Here is a 23,326-nt window from a genome sequence, read left to right as displayed (position 1 = left end):
CTTTCGTGAAGAAGTCAGCGCACCACTGAAATCAAAATTGCAATAGTGCAAACCAACTGGACCGGGGAGAGAGGGTCCATATCGGTGCAGCAGACCCCCTGCACGCAAGAAGCTGCAGAACTGGGGCCTAAATGTGTGGCTGACTAATAACTAAATCAGAACAAATTCCAATATTTCATAAGAATACACCAAAATATAGATTTTATTCATTTCTTTTAATAAATGCAGATTTTTAATGGAAGGTTAAAATATTTTACCATTTTTATAGTGTGTTACCTCCAGATACCATAATTAGTGTGTGTTAGTATAGAAGAGAATGATCTCAAGGTGTGTTATCCCCCATACTAATATCATTCCTTGCCCTACATTCAGGACTTTCCACTGAATTTGTGGGACACTATAATCATGCTGCAAGACTGAGACTGTTCTGTGCAACAAACATCAACCCTAAACTCAAACCTTTTGTACAGTAGCACTCACCACTGTCAGTGCCTGCATGCTGTTGCTCTTTCCACACTGGCTATTAATATCTGGCAGGACTTGAATAGAATATTTGCCTAAAAAATCACTAAACATAGCTTTGTGTGTGTACAAGCACATGTACGTGCACTTGTGTAGGGGGTAGAAGCATATCCATGTGGACTACAGAACCAGATTTCAAAATACAATAATGTTGATAGTACTTCTGTTCTATAACCATTCTCTCATACCAAAACAGGTATTGCACAGTAGGTACTAATCACTAATAAAACCAAAAACTATATAACTCCTACTTAAGCACCTTTTTTTCATAATTTCCCTCAAAATATTTTGATATGTCCCTCTAACATTGCTAGAAAAAAATGTGACTATCATGATCATGTTGCACAATTCCCTTATCTAACTGTTCTACGTATGCTCTCTCAAACACACACACACACGGCTCAGCTCACATAACCTCCCTGATGCATGTTCAGTCTCTGCAAGCATATACTCTAGTACTCCAATTCCCAGATGCCATGGATTCCTCACAAGCCGTCTATGTAAAAATATGTATGGATATTCAACTAAAATACTAACAATCACAATATTAAAAGTAGCTGGCAACCACATCCTTATTTCTACTTTGTAGTCTGTCAAAGGTAGTTTTACAGCTGCCATTTTGCTTTGTCTGTGGTCCATAACGAAACCCCAGATCTGACCACTGATACATTTCTGGAAAGTTTGGAACCATGCTCACATTTTAGCTTCATGCTGGCCCTTAACTGTGTAAGGCTTGAGCCAACACCAAAGATCTCAATTCTGCTGAACTTTGGGAAGGCTCAGATCCATATTTGACCTTTACATCTCTAAATAGGCAGTACTATAGGCAGTACACTACATAAAAGTATAACAGAGAAGATGAACTAAGGACAGCAAATAGTCATGTGAACCTCACCTCTCAATGCAATACTTAATTTATCGGTGGAATATGTACTAAAATATGTACTTCCAATTCAGGGCCGGTGCTACCATTAAGGCAAACAAGGTGGTTGCCTAGGGTGCCAAGATTTGGGGGTGCCGAAAAGCAGTGCCCCCAATTTTTTTTTTCACAGCGGTTCCTCCCCAAGCGTGGTCGCTGCTCCACTTCTCCCACCTCCTGGGCTTGCAGTGCCAATCAGTTGTCTGGCACCATAAGCCTGGGAGGAGAATTAGAGCGGGGGCGGTGTGCTCCAGGAGGATGTGGAGCAGAGGTGAGCTGGGGTAGGGAGGTGCCGCCGGGGGAGGGGGGGGACCCTCAGGGCGCGGGGGTGGGGGGGCAAGGTGGAAGTTTCGCCTAGGGCGCGAAACTTCCTTGCACCGGCCCTGTTCCAATTCCATCCTTATGTCAGCCAATCATATACTGCTGTAAGGAGGGGGAGGACAGGTTATTCCAGGAATGACAACCACTTGTGTCTTTCTGCTTGAATTAACTCTGACGTAGTGAGTAAGGCCAAATGCCTTTGGAGGCATTCAATCCAGTCTGAAACTAATCTGCTTAGCCCATCTCTAAAAGAAACACAGGGCTTTCTAACAAAATACCATGGGGTTTTGGTACTCACCTTACATCCTTCACAGGCACTGACGCCATAATGATATCCAGATGACTTGTCCTGACAGACAAAACAGGGCTTGTAAACACGAGGGGGAGGAAGCGGAGAAGGTGGGCTTGGGACAAGTTCTTCAGAACTGGTGCTCTGAGTTTCGATGGCTACAAAAGAAAAAAAGAAAAAGAAAAAAAACCCCACCATTTTAGTGCATTACCTTTGACTTTTATATACTCTATTATTTATTCCTTTACAGCTACTAAAAAAATTGTGTTTCACAAGCATATGTTTGGCTTTCTTCGCAACATTTAAGAAGAGATGCCATCAGATTCACACTCTATCTCCCTAAACACAGATGTATTTTTTTTAAATAAGTAGGATGCATAAATTCAGCCCCTTCCATAATCTTGCAATTCCATATTCCAAAAGGCACATGGTGTCAGATCCACACACTGGGCCAAATTCTACGCTAAAATTCCCCCGATACAAATCCTTTAGACTAGAAAATGAATTTGGGCATCAGAGGACAGAATTTAGATCATATTCTAGATTCTGCCTTTGGAATTAAATATGAGCTATTGGTGAGCACATCTGAGGACAGAATGTAGTCTTTGATGGGGAATGACGTGAAATATCTGTGCATTCAACATCTATCTTTTAGCGAAACATGCTATGAAGTCTCTCACCTACTTCCACAACAGAGGGAACATTTTCAGGACGCAAATTTGTCATTGAAGGATATGGAAAATCATCAATGTGCATTAAGAGACTGATGATTTAAGCATAGGACAGCAAGTTCTAATCCTACAGTTTCTCTATCTGTACACTGACATCATGCAGTAACACTTATCTGCCTTATGGGATATTAATGTTTTGTAAACCACTTTGAAAAGGGGCCACGTAACTATTATGACATCTTGTCACTTTATTGCCTTAATATTTCTGGATGGACATTTATTTTGAATCTGTTGAGGCATTTGTTACTCCTTTCTGGGAAACAACATGAAAGCTCTGTGAAGCAGGATAAAAGATGTGAACCTGATCTTTTCAAAGCATCTGTATTAGTTTTTTCTGATACACCATCATCATCATTCATATTTATTGTAGATGTGCAATACATTTCCGTGTTTCAGTAAGTTGTTCTGCTGCTTCTCGGACAAATATCTCTAATTTTTCAACAGATACATAGAAATGATGTAATGTATGAACTTGTATCCGTCCAGAAATATTAGACATTATCCACAGAGCTAACTCTCAGGAGTCTTAAAAGTGAACGCTAAGAATATTAGTCAACAGAACATTCTGGACAAGATTTACGGTCCAAGATGGTTTCACATTTTTAAAATGTTGCATTTGTAATACATCCGAGATTCATTCCCGACCCGCATTTTTCAGAATTCACTGACACCTTAGCAAAACTATGTTACAAATAGCATGCTACAGGTTCCAACTCTACAGAGCAAAGTTTAAGTTTTTTCTTAGAAAAAAAAAGGAGACAAAATCCACTATATTCTTTCTTTTAATAGTCATTTTTAGCATTTAAGATAGGCACAGAGCACTCTGTTATTGATTTGTGCACAGTCACCCTGCTTAAATCAATAATCTATTAGTCCTTTTAAATTAAAGTTAGATTTATCAAATGCCCTTGAGAGGTCTCAGACATTCTGTTCCCTATTTCATGCTAGTACATGCATCTTAGTGACTCCCAATCAGTATCTGGAATGATAAAAATTTAGCTCTAAAACTCTGCAATCTCAGCAATGTGTTCTATATTAGCTCATTGAACTATCTCACTCAGCGTAAAAACCAGTTTTTAGACATCCCATGGGGAATGAGCGTTGTGTTATTTGGTAAAACAACTGCACTCTTGCCATCCTTATATGATTTTAGTTTCGAGAAAGCAGCCTTTTAGGAATAATTCTGATCTGCTTCTACTTTTTCTGATTGTTTATTCCAAATAAGAAGCAGCATCCAATGGTGGTGTTCAAATTGCTAACCATACGCTCAACAAAGCTCTGTCAGACTCTGGACAAGGCACAGGAACTTGTGTTACTTAGATGAGATGAAACACCTGGCTCTGTTCATAAATGCACAAAGCAGAGTCAGCAACTGAAGATGCTGAGGAGGCTACTATAGAACTGCCAAGGTAGACAATTTGAAAATGGATACGACAATCAAAAAACAACAAGAACAAGAAATAAACCTTGCAAAACCAGCTTAGCTATATCTGCTATTAAATTGGCTTAGCCCATACACTGGAAACACGCGTCACAAGAACAAACACCTAGTGAGTTTTATTTGTCACAAGAAAACAGTTACAGGGCTTGTTTATTTTCGGTTATAGACAAGAACTGTAGCTGTGCAGAGGGCCTGGATTCAGATCACATGGGCTCTGTTTCTATCTGTTAGTAACTTACTGTGGATCCTTGGACTTAGATAAACTGAGGCAAGGAGGCTATCAGTAAAATGGTATGCTAGCAACTCCCTGGAATGGTGCCAGAGGCTTAATTGATTCATGTTTGTAAACCACTTTGCAGTCACTGGATGAAAGATGTTATTTATAGGAACAAAGTACTGTTATTATTAATTCACATAGTTCGGGCAAGAACTGCAAGAAAAAAAGACATTCTCTATACAGGTGTATGTGTTACAATCAGGAAGGTGGAGTCCCAGCTAATGCAATTTTAAAGTAATCCTACAGTTTTCCCAAAGTGGGGAAAAACAAAACACAACTTGATTTTTAATGTTTTGCTGTTAGCAGAGGATGTGACACTTGGGAATCTCAATTCACCTGAGAAAATACAGCATAAAAGAAGTTACAAAACACAAGTTCCACTTATGCATTCATGGATTCTCAAACAAAAGGTAACGTCATGGTTCCTAACATGTTTGAAATTTTTCTAAAGGTTAGATAAAGTAGCAGATAAGATCCTTAAGAGAGCGTATAAGAGCTAATTTACTGCTAGCTAAACCATGTTAACAGATAGAAGTATTTTATTTTGTGGCTGATTAAAGGCAGACAAGCATTATGAAGCCCCTTTCATTTTACTAGAAACTTAGATTATTAAGACTGTATTTTAATGCACACTTTGGACAGCTGAGTCTTAAAAGAATAAAAAGTTGTAAAGCAAATGGTATTTCCTGGATAGCCTCGAGGGAACTTTGAACACTGGGTTCTGAGTCCCTGGTGGGAAGGAGCAATTTCAGCTAATTAGGGTGAATAGAGAAGTGTTGCATTTGGTCAAAACATTCTGTTAACCCTCATTTTTGTTGGCACCAAGAAGAGTCAGTCAGTCTATTTTTTTTTGTGAATTCACTGCTGGAGTGCAAGGCACACAGCTCACATACATTAGGCAGAAAGTCAAAGGAAACGCCAAAGTTCAGCTAAAGTACAAGTAATTAGAAACAGATTCTCTGCCGCTTGTATGTGTGCATTTCATTGTAGACATTATTTATAAGCCTCTAAACATTTGCAAAAATAACTATATACCGTAGATCATTTAATTTTTATGTCTAGTCTAGAAAAAGAGTCTGCCTTTAATCATGTTCCAGTAAAAATTTAGGCAGTGGAAAAGTGGGTTTCATTTGTTTCCATACAAATTTATTTCTTTCATATGCCATTCAAAACTATATCATCAAATTAAATCCAAAATATCACTGACTCCTGCCCTCTCAAAAAAATTTTTAATAATAAAATGCTTTGAATCTGTCATACTTAAACAAATAGTTTGCATTTTTATGAGGTTGTTTTGTTGGTTTTTTTAAAAAGAAATCCGGTTTGAAAGACAAAAAAAGGAGTGAGAGAAAAAGAAAACATTATCATGGAGGCTTGCCAGCCTTGACTTAGTAACCTGGCCATGACCCTACAGTGAGTATGTGTTTGACCCGGTCACACCGGATTCTGGCTGAGTACTGTTGCTGGGCTATGAATCCCTGCTATTCTTACCATATATACAACAGGTGCAGCTCACAGACAATGGGATGAAAACAAAGGGAGATACCATAGGTAAAGACTTTGATTTTCTTTTCTTTTTTAAACAAAGATGTTTTGTTAGAAAAAAACCCTCTTGCAAATCTGTTCCCTCTCAGTCACTGAAGCTGTCTGCTTGACCATTACAGCGAATGAGGACTTTAAATACACAGCAAATCATGCATATTCCATTTACACAGCACCGCATTAACTCAAACTATGAAAAAAAACATGCTCAGTTTAAAAAGAAAAAAAAACACTTCCAGGTTGTGATCCATCAGCTTAAATTTTTGTTAGTAAACTGAGATACTAGTACTATCACCATCATCATTTCTTTTGAATATTTTATGCGTGAACACAATGCACTGGGATTGAAATAAAAGCTATCATGATTGGCCTATATGGAGACAATACGTCTACATTTTTAGATGTCTATAAGTACATTTATTTATTTTTACTTTCCATATCCTCTTTTTTCCCTCCCCCTTCTAGTGAGCTCATGTCTTGTCAGCTGCACACATCTGTCTTTAATCTATAATGTTACATTACTTATTTCATTTCAACTCATGGTCATAATTTTTCAAGCACTGATTTTATTCATGACATACTACAGCTCTACAATACAGCTTAGGTCTTAAAAAAGGGGAGGGGAAATTCAGAATCAACTAATCACCATATACTGTAACTACATGACCTGGGCTGAAGGCCAAAAAACAAAAAAAAATTAGTCCTCAGGCTGACTTTTATTATGGGAAGTGGCCTTGCATTTTCATAAGGGACACTAGAAGATTAAATATCAACATTAAATTTTTATAATGTGGTTTTCTACCTCAGAGAGCCAAAGCTATCCTTGTCTGTTTGTTGAAAAGCTAAACATGATTCTTTAGATCAGTGGTTCTCATCCAGGGCCCCCTGAGCAAGTTTCCAGGGGGTCCACTAAAATAAACCAGAGAGCAGGGCCAGCGTTAGATTTGTTGGGGCCCAGGACAGAAAGCTGAAGCCCACGCCCGAACCCCACCATCCCAGGTTAAAGCCGAAGCCTGAGCAACTTGGTTTCATGAGGTCACCTGTGGTGTCGCGGCCCAGGCCATTCCCCTGCTTCCTACCCTCTAATGCTGGCCTTGGCTTTTAATCTACTGCAAAAAAAACAGCTGTTGTGACAAATGTGGGCCCTGGAGTTTTTATAAAGCATGTTGGGGGGGGCCTCAGAAAGAAAAAGGTTGAGAACTCCTGCTTTAGATCATTGTTCTATACCATGCAGAATTCCTACAGTATGCTTCAAATAATATATCTGTCAAAATCACTTAACATAACAACATAACTAAATACTTAATAATGAGCCCAATTCACAGCCATCAAATTGAAAATACGGAACCAGGTCTAGCAATTCTTATTAGTGTAAGGGGGACAAGATTAGACCCCAAAAGCAGCACACTTGGAGAAGAAAAATGCAATTGTGAATGAGGAACAAAATTGCGACTTTGAAGATCCATGTTCAGTTCCCAGCCCTGACACTGATTTCCTTGGGCAAGTCACTTAATTTGTCTGAACCTCAATTAGCCATATGTACAATGGAGATAATATTTCCTTTCTCCAACCCTTTGTGTTACTGGTATATTTAAATACTAGACAGACAAGATAGGTGAGGTAGTATCTCTTTTACTGGGACAACTTCTCTTGGTGAGAGAGACAAGCTTTCAAGAGTACACGGAGCTTTTCTTCAGATCTGGGAAACTGAGGGTATGTCTACACTGGCAAGTTTCTGTGCCACAAGTTATACTACTTTTATTAAAATGCTGGAATTAAACTGCTGGTGCGTGTCCACACTGAGCTCCTCGTGACATTGGAGCGCATCTACATTAGCAGCTCTTGCACTGCAAAGACAGCAGTGCATTGTGGTAGCTATCCCACTGTGCAACTGGCTGCAGGGTGCTTTGGGAAGGGTTTGCAGTGCCTCATGGGGCAGTCACGGAGTCACGTGATGCAGGTTTCCCAATCCCATTGTTTTATGGGCATCCTACTACATTGCCAGCTGCTTTTCAACTGAAGTGTGGGTGGGCGGGGGGGAGTGTCTGACAAAGAGTGTGTATGGAGAGGGGGAGAGAGACACTGTTTTGAGGGACAGAGAGTATATCAGCATGCTTTCTTATAAGTTCAGACAGCAGCAGGAAGCAACGAGTCCTGAGACGGGGGGGGGGGGGGGAGAACCCAACATCAGCCCCCGCCTCCATCCCTGGGCTCTCTGCACAGCACTCTCTCTGTCTCTCCCCCTCGCCTGCCTCTGTGTTCAACAGCTTGAACATTCCACATTAATGGTTTGCTTTGTGTCCCGGAGCAGATCAGCACATCATGGCAAGGGCTGCCAGAAATGGTGCTCTGAAAGGGGAAGGGGCTTGTGTGTCCAGGGCAGCTTGAGGCATTCTGGGACAGCTCCAGTGGCCACTTACAGCACAGAAAGCAATCAAGTGTCTACACTGGCAATACAGCACCGGGGCCTCTGTGCAAATAGCCTTATGTCTCTCGCAGAGTGTTTTTATTCAGTGTTGCAACTGAGGAGTTTCTGCTCAGAAAGTGGCTTGGCAGTGTGTACACATCTGCAGTCTGAGCGCAAAAAGCTGCTTTACTGCGCAGAAACTTGCCAGTGTAGACAAACCCTCGGCTTAACAGCTAAATACAAGGCAAAACAGATTGTTTAGCATAAGTAGTTAACACATACCGGTCTGTCGCATCTTAGGTGCATTTAACATGCGCAATTTCAGCTTTACGCGGTCGGCAAAAACAAAAACAAAAAAGAGAAAAATAACCATTTTAATACTGTACCTGTAGTGCAGGCAATTCCACCCGCCATTCAACTCAATGTAATTTTGACTATACACAGTTTTCGTTTTACATGCTAACCGCGGAACGGAACCCTCGCATAAGATGAGACTCGCCTGTATTTAAAGGGACCCTGCAAGGTGAAGTGGCCTGTTACGGCTGCTTTGGGCAGGGACTTTATCTTTCTAGATACTTGTACAACCAATAGCAGAGCAGGGTCCTGATCTTGGCTGGGGCATCTAGGCATTACTGTTACACAAATAATAATAATCCTGCTCAGTCAATAGAAGTTTTAGCAAAAATGGAGCAAATTAAACCTCCTGAATCCCTGTCTAGAAGCAACAGTGGCAGAGAACTGGAGAAAGGTGACTGTAGCATTTACACATTTTCTTGGAAGCAAGTGGTAATGAAGAGTGATCAGGGTTATATTCCTTGCTCTAAATCTTGCAAATCACTTAGCCGGATTATGGAAAGATATTTAAGAGCCTAAGGAAGCAGTTGGGTGCCACGGTGCTTTTGAAAATCCCACTAGGCACCTATTTGCATCTTTAGACACCTAAATACCTTTATTAATCTGTCCCTTACTTTCTTTGTGCCTGGGTTCTCCCTCTATGAAATTGGGATCAAACTTTCCTGTTTCACCAGGGGGATGTGAAGATGAACACAGTCAAGATTATTAGGCCCTCAGGCCCAGATCCACATTGAAATCAATGGAAATTAGGAACCTAAATACCTGTGGGGATCTGGGCCTCAGACAGTACAGTGCTGGGGGCCACATAAGTGCTGGGTTAGACAGAAGAGGGTGAAAGGTGAAATTCCTCAAGACTGCTGCATATGGTGTGCCCAGAGGCGTCGTAGATCTACAGTACACTGCAATAAAAGTCTTAAGGGGATTTCAGAATCATAGACAGTCAGTGATCATGCAAGAATGTCCCTTGAGAAGACCAGTCGCCAGGTGAGACCACTGACCACGTTAAAGCTGTACCATAAAGCCAAGTAATTGAATGTGACTACTTACCAGGTCAACTAACTGGAGACCGTATTATTTGCAGTGTAACACAGAATCAGGTTCAGTTAAAGATAATGCAAGAAATGGACTTGACTGGGCAAAGAACAATGAATATTTTCAAGGTTGCTGAAAAGTGCATCCCAAATTAATGTGTTAATAAGCAGTGAGGGAACTGAAATGAATAAATAAAAGAGCAGGATGAAAGGGCAAACAAACGAGAGGCCAGATTTGTGTGCACCAAATGTGGAGGCAATCCGAGCGCAATGGGAAGGGTTTCTAACACGCTCATGTACTGGTAAGACGCTGATCTTTATTTCCTGGCTCCACTCGTATGATATGGGTCAGTGTTACAAAAGGTTATCCTTCTGTCACATGGTCAGGGCCAGTGAGTATCCACTGACTCTCATAGCTAATATGAGTCCACTGGCTAATATTACAGCTTTGTAATTGGAACTTGGCAATTTTGTTGATGAAAGGCATGACGCAATGAGATCCAATCACTATCTCATAGCTCTGTTAGCTTTACTGGGTTAAAAGGAGTGGACAGAAAGGAACACTTATTTTTGTTACTAAAGGACTAAATGCAGATGGCAAACTTGTTGAGTACGAAGAAGCCGTTTTTCCGGGCTCACTTATCAGAGTAGAACTGTAATCTTTTAAAATTAAGCTATTGTACTGATCTTTTTATCTGTACCATGGTGCCCTAGATCTACGCACTCTCTCTGGATTCAAAGACAGTTATCACACAGTGTGTAAGACCGGTAATGCGGGCCCCTCTGTACTAACTACTTTAGGCCATATGTTGTCACTTTAAAAGATTGTAAAATTATCTTGTGAGTAATGAGCCTTCAGGCCTGGTCTACACCTAATCAGGCCTGGTCTACACCTAAAATTGACATCCCTGAGAGACATAGTTAAGACGACCTAAGCTCCAGTGTAGACTGTAGAACCATCTGTAGAATTTTTTGTCAATCTAGCTACTGCCTCTCAAGGGGTGGGTATGTTCCAGTGGCATAGCTGCAGTTTTGTTGCTCCTGTGCTTGTAGTGTATTCATACCCTAAGGCCGAATCTACACTACAAAATTATATTGACCTAACTTACTTCGGCATTCAGCCACTGCAGTTATTAAATTGCTTGTGTGTGCGCACACTTGGCTCCTTGTGTCAGCGGTGCACATCTTCACCAGAAGTGTTTGTATTGTCAGTGGGGGCATTGTGGAATGGCTCCTGAAAGCCAGTAACAGTCGACATAAGCAACACGTCTGCCTAATTACATTGACCATGACTCTGTGCCAATCAGGGAGGTGGTGTTACTAAATTGGCATAGAGAGTCACTTATGTCAGTAGGAACCAAATTTAACTGAAGACACTTCCACAGATAGGTCGATGTAAGGCAGCTTATGACAACCTAACTCTGTAGTGTGGACCAGGCCTAAGATTGAGGTCAGAGTTCACCATGGGGTTCCCACTTTTCTGCCAGATGTAATGATACAGAAATCATCCGCACTCTTAATTGCTGCTTTGCTGAGGTAATTGTTGCCTCAGTGTACCTGCATATGCTAATTTAAAAGAGACAGTAGGCCAATTCAGTTCTGTGTCAGTTTAAAAAAAACTTAACACTTGAACATCTTCACTGTTCATTTTTATATCAAGCTAGTTGTATTGCAATATCTCGGATGAGCTGAGATGTTTAATCACAGAGCAATAAATCACTTATGTGACCCATCGCCATAGTACCCAGTTACCAGTTGTTAAGCTTCACAGTTTCTCTTTGGTGGCCATTATACTAACAAATTTGTTTTAATTTGTTTACATATTGGATTGAAAATTGAGCGTTACAATGTTCACTTTTGAATTTTGATTTAAAAACACATAAACAATGATGTAATCCTGGTTAGTAGAAAATTGAGAGAAAAATGTAAAGTTTACAAAATATTACAGGAAATAAGTCCTTCGGGAATTTCTTTAAACAGCTTTGAGCAGAATTTTGACATCCTGGGAACCTTAGCCTACTCCTGTTGCAGCCAAAAGCTTCATCAACTTCAGTGGGAGCAAAATTGTACCCTTGCTCAGAGTTGCAATGTTAATTCAGACACAAATAAAAGAAAAAGTGTTAGTAAGAGACTGAACATTATTTCCTAGCCTCAGTAACCTGATATAGGTCAGCTTATATAAGGTTACATCCCTGTCACATGGAAGAGGTCAATGTGCACTGATTTCTATTACAAAGGCAAGGCTGTAAGACCTGTACAAACCCTATTAAGGTCAGTGGAGTTGACGTAGGTGTACGAGACAGCATGATTTGTACTGCAGAATGTTTATTTGTGATTGGGATGCACAAGCCACAAAAAGCCCAGCTTGCTTTTAATAGAGTCAAAGCTGAGGTTGCAGGAAACATTTTCCTTGTAAATTAAGCACATGTGATCCAGGAATCACAGAGACACCCTGAACAGGGAGGCCAAAATGCCATTTCCAGAGTTAATTTTGAGAACAGAAGTCAGCCATGCTTAAAACCATTGGCTTTTTGAGTTCAGTGCTGAAGCACTTCTGGGACTGTCCATTATTGCAACTTATCTGTTGTGTCTCTAGCAGTAAATGAAGAGCTTCTCCTGACTGCACAACCAGTTGATATGTATGTGAGCTTGCCATAGTAGTTTAAAAAGGACTCTTGTGACCAGCATCTATTGTTACTGCTACAGTAGAAAATAGGAAATTAAGCAGATTTAAATTTTCAGGTACAGAGACCCCCCCCCACCGACACCTTCCAGCTGAAACAGTATGCCAACCAAACACTTGCTCCAGAAACACAAGAACTTTTGATTAGAGCTGATTGAAAAGTGTCTTTTCTTTCCCCAGGAAATGTTGGAAAAGCCAGTGAATTCAGGTTTTTGAAAAATAAAGTTTCAGATGTGGGTTTCTTACAGAAAAATCAGAACGTTTTAAAGGAAAAAAATTTCTGTTAAATTCCGGCAATTTTTGTTGGAAAAAAAATGTGGTTTTTTTTTTGAAACATCCTCTCTTTTTTCTCCCTACACCTTTTGATCTTGCTTGTTGTCATAAGTGATATGTTCTTTGGAGCACGGATGGTGCCTCTCTAAGGGTTTGTATAGCACCTAGCATAACAGGGTCCTAACTGGTGCAAGGTGGTGAGGCAGGGAGACAGTGTGTGTAGGAGACTGCTTCCAGCCAGCCTTCAGGTGCACAATAATATTGTGCTACTAGAATACCTCTAAACCTGGTTACAGGGACATTTTCATTCAGAGGCAAAGTTTGGCAGTTACTCCAAGGTGGCGAGAGACTAGACTGCTTCTTTCAGAAGGCTGGTCTACACAGAAAACTTACAATGGCATGGCTACGGCTCTCAGGGGCCTGAAAAATCCACTCCCCCTATGAGATGTGAGTATGACACCCTAACCCCCGGTCTAGAAAGTGCTAATCAATGGAAGAATTCTTCTGGCAGCCTACCTCCCCCCTCACAGGGAGGTGATTTACCCATGCCACCAGGAGTACCCTTCCCATTGGTATAGGTAGTGTCTACACTAAAGGGGCACAGCTGCAGCACTGAAGCTATACCGCTGTAACATTTTAAGAGTAGATAAGCCCTCAGGCCTTGTCTACATTAGAGAAACATTTACAGTTGTGTAACTGAGGCCATCTCTATACTATAGATGTTGGTTGACAAGTTATGTCAGCATAAAGCGGCCACAGTTACAATATCATTTGTGCGCATGCATACTGAGCTCCTTGCATCGCTGCCCTGCGTACTCACCAGAAGTGTGTGTGTCAATGCACAGTGTGGTGTACCATGGGTAGGTATCCCAGTGTGCAACCTGCCATCATCCAGAACATTGTCTTTTGGGAAGTTTTGGCAATGCATGACGGGGGCAGAAATGAGCCACGCAGTGGTGACTGGGAGCAAGGGTGAAATTCCCAGTGTGCAACCGCCTCCATCTCATAATGTTATCTATAGCCCATAATTTTCATATCTTTTCTAAAAATACCATAACCCACGTAGCCCTCCATGCTGTCCACCAACCCAGACAAAAGAAGGGACCTTGCACAGCTCTGCATTATTGTCATAAGTGTTGCATGTACAGGATGCATGATCCTCTGGTATTTGCAGAGCTGTAAGAGGAACTGACCTGTCGATTTCCTGGAGGACAGGCTGCTGTGGGACACAGCAAGAACCAATTCACGGTTGTTGGTGGCATTCGTGGAGCAACTGCAGATGGCAGAGTGCTGATTCTGGGCCCAAGAATTGTAATGCAAGCTTGGGAAGGAGAGTTCTGTGGCTGCAGAACTTTCAGATGCAGAAGGCCACATTCCTGGATCTGTGTGGCGTGCTCGTTCCAGCCCTGCAGCACAGGGACACCAGAATGAGAGCTGCACTGACAGTGGAGAAGAGAGTGGCGATTGCACTTTGGAAACTTGCAACGCTGGATTTCTATCCATCAGTGGGAAATCATTTTGGAATTGGAAAATCCCACGGTGGCTGTTGTCATGCAAGTGTGCAGGGCCATTAATAGTCTCCTGTGAGCAGGACTGACTCTCAGCAATGTGCAGGATGTAGTGGATGGATTTGCTGCACAGCTGGGGAAGCCTACTGGTGGAGCAATAGATGGCACACATATCCCTATTCTGACACCAGACCCCCTTGCCACAGAGAAAACCAACAGAAAGCACTGCTTTTCCATGGTTATGCAAGCTTCGGTGGATCACCAGGGACACTTCATCCAATCAGAGTTTACTGGTTAGGGAAGGTTCATGACACTTGCATCTTTAAGAAAAGAGAACTCTTCAGACAGCTACAAGAAGGGATTCTCTTTCCCAACTACTGGATGACCACTGTCAATGTTGAAATGCCAACCGTGATCCTGGGGGACCCAGCCTATGCCTGGCTCCCTTGGCCTCTGAAGCCGTACACCAGCTACCTTGACAGCACCATGGAAAAATTCAACTACCAGCTTGGCTAGTGCAGAATGAGAATTAAATGTGCTTTCCGTCAATCGAAGGGACATTGGTGATGTTTACTCACAAGATTGGATTTCAGTGAAAACAACTTCACAATGATTATGGCTGCCTGCTGCATCCTGTATAATATCTGTGAAGCAAAAGAGGGGAAGTTGATGCTGGGGTGGATGGCCAAGGTGGAGCAGCAGTCTGCTGAGTTTGAACAGCCAGGCACAAGGGCTATTAGAAGAGCTCACCATGGAGCTATGTGTCTTAGGTAGGCTGTGAAAGAGCCTTTTACCAATGAGAGACAGTAGTGCATTGCAGTGTACTGTGCTCTGCTTGGCCCTGCTGCTTTGGGCACTGTTGGGAAATCGTGCACTAGTTGGTGTACATCTGTGAATGTAAATGCTGTCAATGCATCTATTAAATGTACAACAAGCACTGCATAATTATGATTCCCACACAGTGTGTGTGTCACTGATCCTTTGAGTTGTGTCACATGGAACAGTAACAAATAGGTACTTTCTGAACTGCTAGGCAGTTTGCAGCGAATGTTGTGAACTAATAAAGATGAATTATTTTCCAAACAAACAGAATTTTATTCAGTAACAAAACCAGTGCAAAAAAAAAAATCTATGCAATTTAAAAGCAAATACATTAAAACTTAATATATTAATGGAACAGAACTTGACAAGGGGAAAAACATCCATGTCTATTTTACCTGCACATACAGCAACCGTGGCTTTCATAGGTCTGTGTATATGAAGCTGCGGTTGTCCTTAATGTCCTGCCGGGGGGTGGAGTGGTAGGGATGCCACCCTTGATACCACATGGAATATTGAGAGGGGGGTGTCGGGAGGTATTGTAGTGGAGTTCTCCATGGATTGCAAATGGAGGCAAGCCTGTGATAGTTGAACCTATATGTCCACAAGAGTCCACAGCATGTGTTTGCTGCCAGAGAAGCCCCATTATGTCCTGGTGCACCTTCCTCTCCTCTTCTTGCTGAGACTGATCTTTCTGTCTCCAAACTGTCTGTAATGTTCACCCTCCAGTCCCTTGTTCACAGTGATGAAGCAGGATCTTACCGAGCACGTCATCCAGAGTCGTCCTCTTTCTCCTCCTTATCTAGCTCAGGCATTCTATGGATGTGGTGGAGGAACCCCTGAAGGCAGCAACAGCAGTAGCTGCAGATAAAACACAGAGGTACCATTGTCAAGTTTCAACAGAAAGTGAAAGTTAAGGTTCAGAATTCCCTTCCCTACGGTTTTAAACAAGGCATGTGTATTGACACTTCTGCTTCGCCATGGTGAGCATGGCCCGCCAGACGTGAGGGAAATGAGGAGGGAATTGCTTGGTTGCACAAAACTAGGAGCATGCGGGCACCATTTTCCATAGGTGGTGGTGATTTTAGCTGATCTCTCATTCCTTAGGGTAACAAAGGCACAGAGGGCACAGAGAGCACAGCTGCTGCTGGCATCCCCAAGCTGCCCAGGCCCATATACTACTAACCTGTATGATGCCTGCTGAAGTTATGGCTGACTGGCGTGGGAAAGAAATAAGGCTGCTATCCCTAGAAACCTTCAGCAGAGGATTCCCAGAACCTCCATGAAAGTATCATCAAGATCTCTCAGGACGATTCAAGGGACATTTCCCCGCCTAGCAATAGAGTGTAACGAAAAGCAGGTAACGTTACCTCTCTTTATTGTACCACTACCTCTTATAGCACAAGTAAATTAATAAGAAGTTGACAGCTGTTTTCTGTCAAGTTGGGGATGCCACCACAATAATGGTAAATAAATTTACAGACTTACCAGAGGATCCTTCTACTGCACAGGGCTTGCCCATACTCGAATGCCAGGACTGACTGGACTGTGGTGGAGTCTCAAACAGGTCCTGACTCGCAGCATAGCTGGAACCCCTGATCATGTGTCCCCCATCTTCCTCCTCGTCGTCCTCCACCTCCTCCTCACTGTTCATGCCAGGGCCTTTGGGCTCCCAGGAGATATCCACAGTGGTCTCCAGGGCAGTGGTGGGGTCTCCACCATCTACAGCATGCAGCTCTTTGTCAAAGCAGCAGGTCTGTGGCTCAGCACCAGATTGACTGTTGGCAAAACTGGCCTTCCAATATGCCTGCCGCAGTTCTTTCACTGTCACACAGCACGGCTGCTGGTCCCCGTCGTACCCCTTTTCCTGCATCCTCTGTGCAATCTGCTTATAGCTATTCAAATTTCTATGGCTGGTGCATAGCCGTGTTTGCACAGCCTCTTCTCCCCACAGGCCCAGGAGATCCAGTATCTCCTGTGTACTCCATGCCAGAGACAGTCTGGAGCATGGAGCTGGCAAGGTCAGCTGTGTGGTTGCATGCAACAGTGGAGAGTGGCTAGGTGTGCTCGCCAAGCTGGACAATCAAGAAAAGGCATTAAAAAAATTGTGGGGTTTTAAAAGGGAGGGGGGGCCTTCAGGTCTCTGGGACCCATCGGTAGTGGAGTTCATAATGAGCAATCAGTGTTGGGCATTGTGGGACAGCTGCTGGAGCACTGTTAGGATCAACATAAGTAACGCAGTATATGCACTTGCACTGCATCAACCTCAGTACATCGACCATGGCTCAAAGTCACTCAGGGAGGTGGTGTTACTGCATTGTTTTAATTGGGCATTTACATAGGTGGAAGACAAATCTAAGTGTAGAGTCACGCACAACTTACGTCAAACTAACTTTGTAGTGTAAACAGAGCCTGCATTAGAAATGCTACAGCTGCACAATTCCAGCTGTGCTGCTGTAACGCTTCAGCACAGGCACTCACTGTAGAGACGGGAGAGATTCCCGCTGCAGTAGTTAATCCACCTCCCTGAGAGGCAGTTCTTCCATCGACCTAGCACTGTATAAGCCAGGGGTTAGGCTGGCTTTACTACATCACTCAGCGGTGTAGATTTTTCACACCCCACATGATGTAGCCAGGTCAACCTAACTTTTCAGTGTAAACCTGGCCTAAAGCAGAGCTAATACCAGTGTAACATACCACAGCCGTTTTCTACATTTACAATGGTGCAGCAGATCTCCATTTGGGCTCTGTCCTTGCGTAAATACACTGATGCAGTTACACTTGAACAAATTTCTCTAATGATAGGACAAAATCTGCATGCAGCCCATCACAGGGGAGTTAATAGGGTTGCATGGGATTTTACCAGAAGGCAGAATGTGGCTCTTGCTATTTAAATGATCAAGTAAACAACAAAGGTTCATCACTGAGGTCACCAGTTTATGAGCCAATGGGCGGGCAGGTAAAGCTGAGCTTACAGCACCGCAGCTCATCAGGTTGCAAGAGGGGTCTATCTTCACAGAGGAAAAAGAAAAAAACTGAAGTGAATGTTCAGATTTTATGGAAAATAGTGGAAAAAAATTCCTGAACATACTGGCTCTGAGGGTTGTTGCCCTCCCCATGATTTTACCCTGGCTCAGATCACAAAAAGTACCACAATTCAGAAGTATTAATTCTAAACCTGTACAAAGTTGAAAAAAAAGATAATATCTTGTGAAAAGCGATTTTGTGATATTGTTATTGATATATCAGATTTTATTTTTTAATAAGAAGCCCACAACCTAGTTTTTCTTGCTCAGTCTTGCTGGTGACCTTATAGTGCCAAATCCTCAACTGGAATGAAGTGTGTAGCTCCAGAGAAGTCAAAGGAGCTATAATGATTTACAGCAGCTGAGAATCTGGCCCTTTTGTACTTTAAAACATTAGAGTCTACTGCAATGGCCTTTATAGGATTATGATGTCCCAAATTCAGCATGATTTCCCTGCAGGATCAATTACCCGATGATGGGTAATGAGGGACAAGACACTTAAAACATAAAATGGGTCCAATTATCTTCTCACACTTGTTTTACACAGTTGTCGCTCCACTGTCTTTGATTTGTAACCATCTAAATGAGAAAAGAATCTGGACAATACCTTTGATGATTAACTAAAATCACAAGGGAAATGGACTTGTGGCTAGAGGATGCATATTCCCCATCACCTCCCCCATCCCTCCCTATGCAAGAAAGTCTCTATTAACCATAAGTGTTTTATAATGTTTGGAGCCTTTTTCTTTTATCTTCAAAAGCTCTGTATCTGTATCAGTTCTTCCTAAGAAGGCAACATATTTTAAGCATGAAACAGAATAATCTGGAGTACTACTTTAAACCAGGGATATATTCTTTGGATCTAATCTCCAGTATAAGTTTTTATTAGTTTTGGGTGTTAACATGCATACCATAAATATAGTTTAAATTCCTTCCTAGATAGTCCTCATAACTTTATTTATAATGCCTCTTATCCTGGCTTGGAGCCAGAGAGAATATGGGAGTTTTAATATCTTTAATTCATTACATAGTTTTCCAGTATCACATAGACAAAAATAAAACTGTAGTGTTCTAATCATAAAAGCAGTAAAATGGACTTGTAAGGTAATATTTCATGCCATTTTACTTCTCAAATGTTATGACTGTTTACTGTAGGAAGTGTTAAACATTGGTGTATTTTTAACCCTGAAATCAATACACTGACTCAACCAACGCTAATGCTGTGATCAAAGAAGTATTACAGGTAGATACTGACGCATCTAAAAAACAGATCATCCCTTGAATTGCAGGGACTCTGCTGGATGACATGGATTTACACACAGTAGCAGGGTGGCCATTTTCTGAGCACCCCTTCCAACCAAGGCAGGGCTGGCTCCAGGCACCAGCTCAGCAAGCAGGTGCTTGGGGCGGCCAAGAGGAAGGAGCGGCACATTGGGCTCTTCGGTGGCAGGTCCTCGGAGGGAAGGACCTGCTGCCGAAGAAGAAAGCAGTGCAGTGGAGCAGGCGCCCATTGCAGTTCCCCCCTCCTCCTCCGCCGCTTGGGGCAGCAAAAACCCTGGAGCTGGCCCTAAACCAAGGGGTTGCTTTATAGGCACCTTGCCCCTTTTAATGGGTTCCAAGAACTGCACACAGCTTCCACATGTACAACACCCCCATGCCTGTGGTCCATTTAGTAACAGAACCAATTCTTTTCTGCATTAAGACTACTTCTGCTGGGGCCAGTTTAGTAACAGAAATAGTTATTAACAGTTCTCAGGGTTCCAAACCACTGCCCATCACCACATAAAAGCCCATACTTAGCCCTGATGTCTTCTCTCACAGGCAGAGCTCTTCTTTGGTCCCACTCTTGTCACAGCCCATCCTCTCACTGCTTCCTAGCTGCAAGTTAGCCTTCCCCACAGGAGCTTCCCACTCTCTAGGCTCCCCTTAGTCACAGCTCTCTTGGTCTCAGGATCTTCCCACTCCCTGGGCTCCCCTCGGTCACAGCTCCCTTGACCTCAGGGTCTTCCCAGCAAGACCCTTTCACACTCCCTACAGTTTCTCTACAATTTCCTGAGCTCAGGTGCCCACTTCCTCCTTGTAGCTTCCTGCTACTCCTTACAGAGCTACCCTACTCTCTCCCAGGTGCAACTCATTGTAGAGTCAGGGTTGGCTAGCCCCAGCCCTTCAGGGGTGAGCCACACTGTTACAAATACCTTCTTTTGCATGTCCACTTACAAGGGTAATTAGAAACTGCATCACAGCTGTTTGAATGGGTTACTGCAGAAGCTGAACTGCTGCACCTTTAGATCCTTAAATTAAAATGTTTAAGAGCAGATGTGCGCCTCATTACACTGTATGACATCAATCTACTACAAAGTGCCTATTACCTTTAAAGTCAGGCTGCAGTAAGATTACTTCACCTTTTACAGGGAATATAGGGCTTGCCTCCACTGATGAACTGAGTTGGGGGGGGGGGGGTGTTTGTTTTAAAAATTGCATAGTATAGGCAGCAATACATACTTACCAACTGGTGAGTGTAGCCTCACTCACTACCTTTTGCAGAGCATGTTTTTTACAAGCAAGTTGAAAATGAATACATCTGTAAACAATAAGTGTGAGTATGCAGAACTTAATGAACAGGGGCATAAAAAGAAATTGAACAGTAGGGTGCAGCAATTAGAGTAACTGTCCTTTTATTAAAAATATATTGTTTCCAGCTTTCACTTGAAAAGACTGACAGCTTTTTGGAATTTTCCCCATTCTGAGTTCCTTTCCTGAGTAAGTCCCCTTCACTCTGCAGTTTGCTCTTTTGCTGACAGCCCATACTCATTTGCAAAAGAAAGGACTGTTTATCAGCCCATTGTTCAGTATAACTCATTGCTCAGGAGTGTTATAGTGTTTGGGTTTTATTAATAGTAAGCCTTGTGTACACATAGTTATCAGTGTAAATACGTTAAGGGTGTAATTTTTTAAATAATAACAATTATACCAATATAACCTCTAATGTAGGATCCATTATACCAGTAACGATAAGGTATGCCAGTATAAGGCCATTTATATCAGTATAATTGCATCCACGCTGAGGGGGAGTAGGTTGTACAGCTTAACTATATGGATATAGTTAAAGCAGTACAACTTTTGCATGTAGACAAGACCTTGGTAAAATAAAGGAATTGTTTAATCAACTGGGCATGTCTGCATGTGGAAACAGTCCCACTTCAGTATGGTGACCAGACAGCAAGTGTGAAAAATTGGGACGGGGTGGGGGGTAATAGGCTTCTATATAAGAAAAATCCTCAAATATCAGGACTGTCCCTATAAAATCAGGACATCTGGTCACCCTACACTTCAGCCAATGGTGGTCAGAAATCAGTGTAGCTGCAAAAGTTCTGAACTCTCAGAGAAGCGCCAAAGTGCAGTGGGAAGAAGAAAGGACAACTTTCTATTAGAGAATCCACAATATATATAAGGGAACTCTTTCTCTTTGAGGAAGTGAGAGGAGGGAGGGTGTGATCTCCTTCTGGTGTGATCTCCAGAAATTCCCCTGCTATCCCTAGACTTCAAAGGCATCAGAAGCACACTGGGAAAAATTAACTCTCACACTGTCACCCTGAGGCAGGAAAAGCTGCTGTTGTTCTCTATGCCTTCATATGCTTTACTAAGAAAAGGAGGTGTCTTTGGTCAGTCACCAGGCCAAGAATTAGAAGTACATTAGCTACAGTACTGCACTCCAAGCTTTCTGATGCTGATGCTGACAGAAACAGCCAGGATGAGTGAATATTTATTAACTGAACAGCACCAATATTCATACGATGGAGCAAATGCAGTACTCAGGTTCATAAAACTGAAGTGGACGTGCACTCAGACCACTTGAAACTTTTGAATACTTGTTATACAAAACATTGATAATGTGTTGGGGAAGTGACCTGAAAAATGACTAGCTAGGATTCTATCAAATTTTCCCTCATCAAAATTCAGTACCACTGGCATCGTATTTATATACCTCTTTACATTTCAAAGTATCTTATAGACATTAAATATTTTTCACAACAACCCCACCAAATAGCTAAGTATTATTACCCCATTTTACAGTCGGTGTAATGAAGGCACAGAGAGTGTCTTATCCGGAGTTCCGAAGTAAATCTGTGACAAAAATGGAATTAGAACATCAGCTCCTAACTTCTTTTTCAATCTAACAGACAAAGTATGAAGAAAAGACAGACTCACAAGAGGAACTATTCTCCTGCTCGCTCGCTCTCTGCAATAGATTCTTCTGTCTGCCCACTTTGAGTCAAAAAGCTGACCAGCAGCACTCCATAAAGTCTTCAGCATGTGGTCTGAAATGACTTTTCTAGCCTGCCAGCATCAGTCTCATGTAGGAGGGAAGAGAGTATAGTATATGCACACATACATTCACTGTACCACGTATGAGAGGGTGATGTCCATGAGATAACCAGCATTTATTATTCATCATGCATCTTTGACATTGCCCCACTTTTTCTTTGCCCACTAATTCATCTCCTGAGAACCTCCTACATTATTCCAAACTTCTGAACAGTTTCAAATTGCCACTACACTTTTGACAAAACATTGTGACAGAGATATTTTCTTGCCCTTCAAATGTGGAATTTCCTTACAAAATTCCATTGGTCCAACCAAGACTAGCAACATAGAGTCCTGGACTAGTGACAAGTTTAAGGTTCAATGTCTTGGGAAACTTAAGGATAAAAACAGGATGATTTATGCCATTGGAAAGGGGAGATTTACTCTTTCAAATGGGATGCACATGCTTCTAGTCCTAGAGTATCCCTAAATATGGATTTTCAACTATGATATTATATATGGTGTGATGGGGCAAGGCCAGATGGCTACAGTAAAGTACTGAGAAACAGGTATGTTAGCCTATTGGCATCCCAGGGGTGGGCGGGCGAAGCCCGCCCACTTCTAAAGGACGCCCAGAGGAGAAGCGAGTGTGTGTGGAGGATGGGAGAGAGCGGTGATGGAGTAGAGAGTTACTGCTGGCAGATTGAGGAAGGAAGGTTATCAGGCACCAAGAGAAGGTTGTGTGAGGATAAAGAGGTGTTTGGAGAGGCATCGGGGAAGTAGCCAGGAGTTGTAGTTCATGCAGCCCTGCGTATACAGAGGCACATAGCAGCTGCGATCCCAGGGCGCTGGCTGGAACATGGAGTGAGCGCGGCCCC

The 23,326-nt window shown here is 42.3% G+C and overlaps 1 protein-coding gene across 2 annotated transcripts in view; it reads right to left on the bottom strand.

The window, feature by feature from the left end:
- RARB (retinoic acid receptor beta) overlaps positions 1-23,326 on the bottom strand; it is a 313,595-nt gene that overhangs the window by 106,968 nt on the left and 183,301 nt on the right. For both annotated transcript variants that reach the window (XM_032768027.2, XM_032768028.2), the window contains exon 2: positions 2,061-2,209. In XM_032768027.2, the coding sequence (XP_032623918.1) occupies positions 2,061-2,209 (149 nt within the window). The remainder of the gene's footprint in view (positions 1-2,060; positions 2,210-23,326) is intronic.

The sequence above is a fragment of the Chelonoidis abingdonii genome, chromosome 2 (genome assembly GCF_003597395.2).
Source record: "Chelonoidis abingdonii isolate Lonesome George chromosome 2, CheloAbing_2.0, whole genome shotgun sequence".
Classification (NCBI taxonomy): domain Eukaryota; kingdom Metazoa; phylum Chordata; order Testudines; family Testudinidae; genus Chelonoidis; species Chelonoidis abingdonii.
The sequence above is the reverse complement of the archived record's forward strand: the minus strand, read 5'-3'. Positions and strand labels throughout refer to the sequence as shown.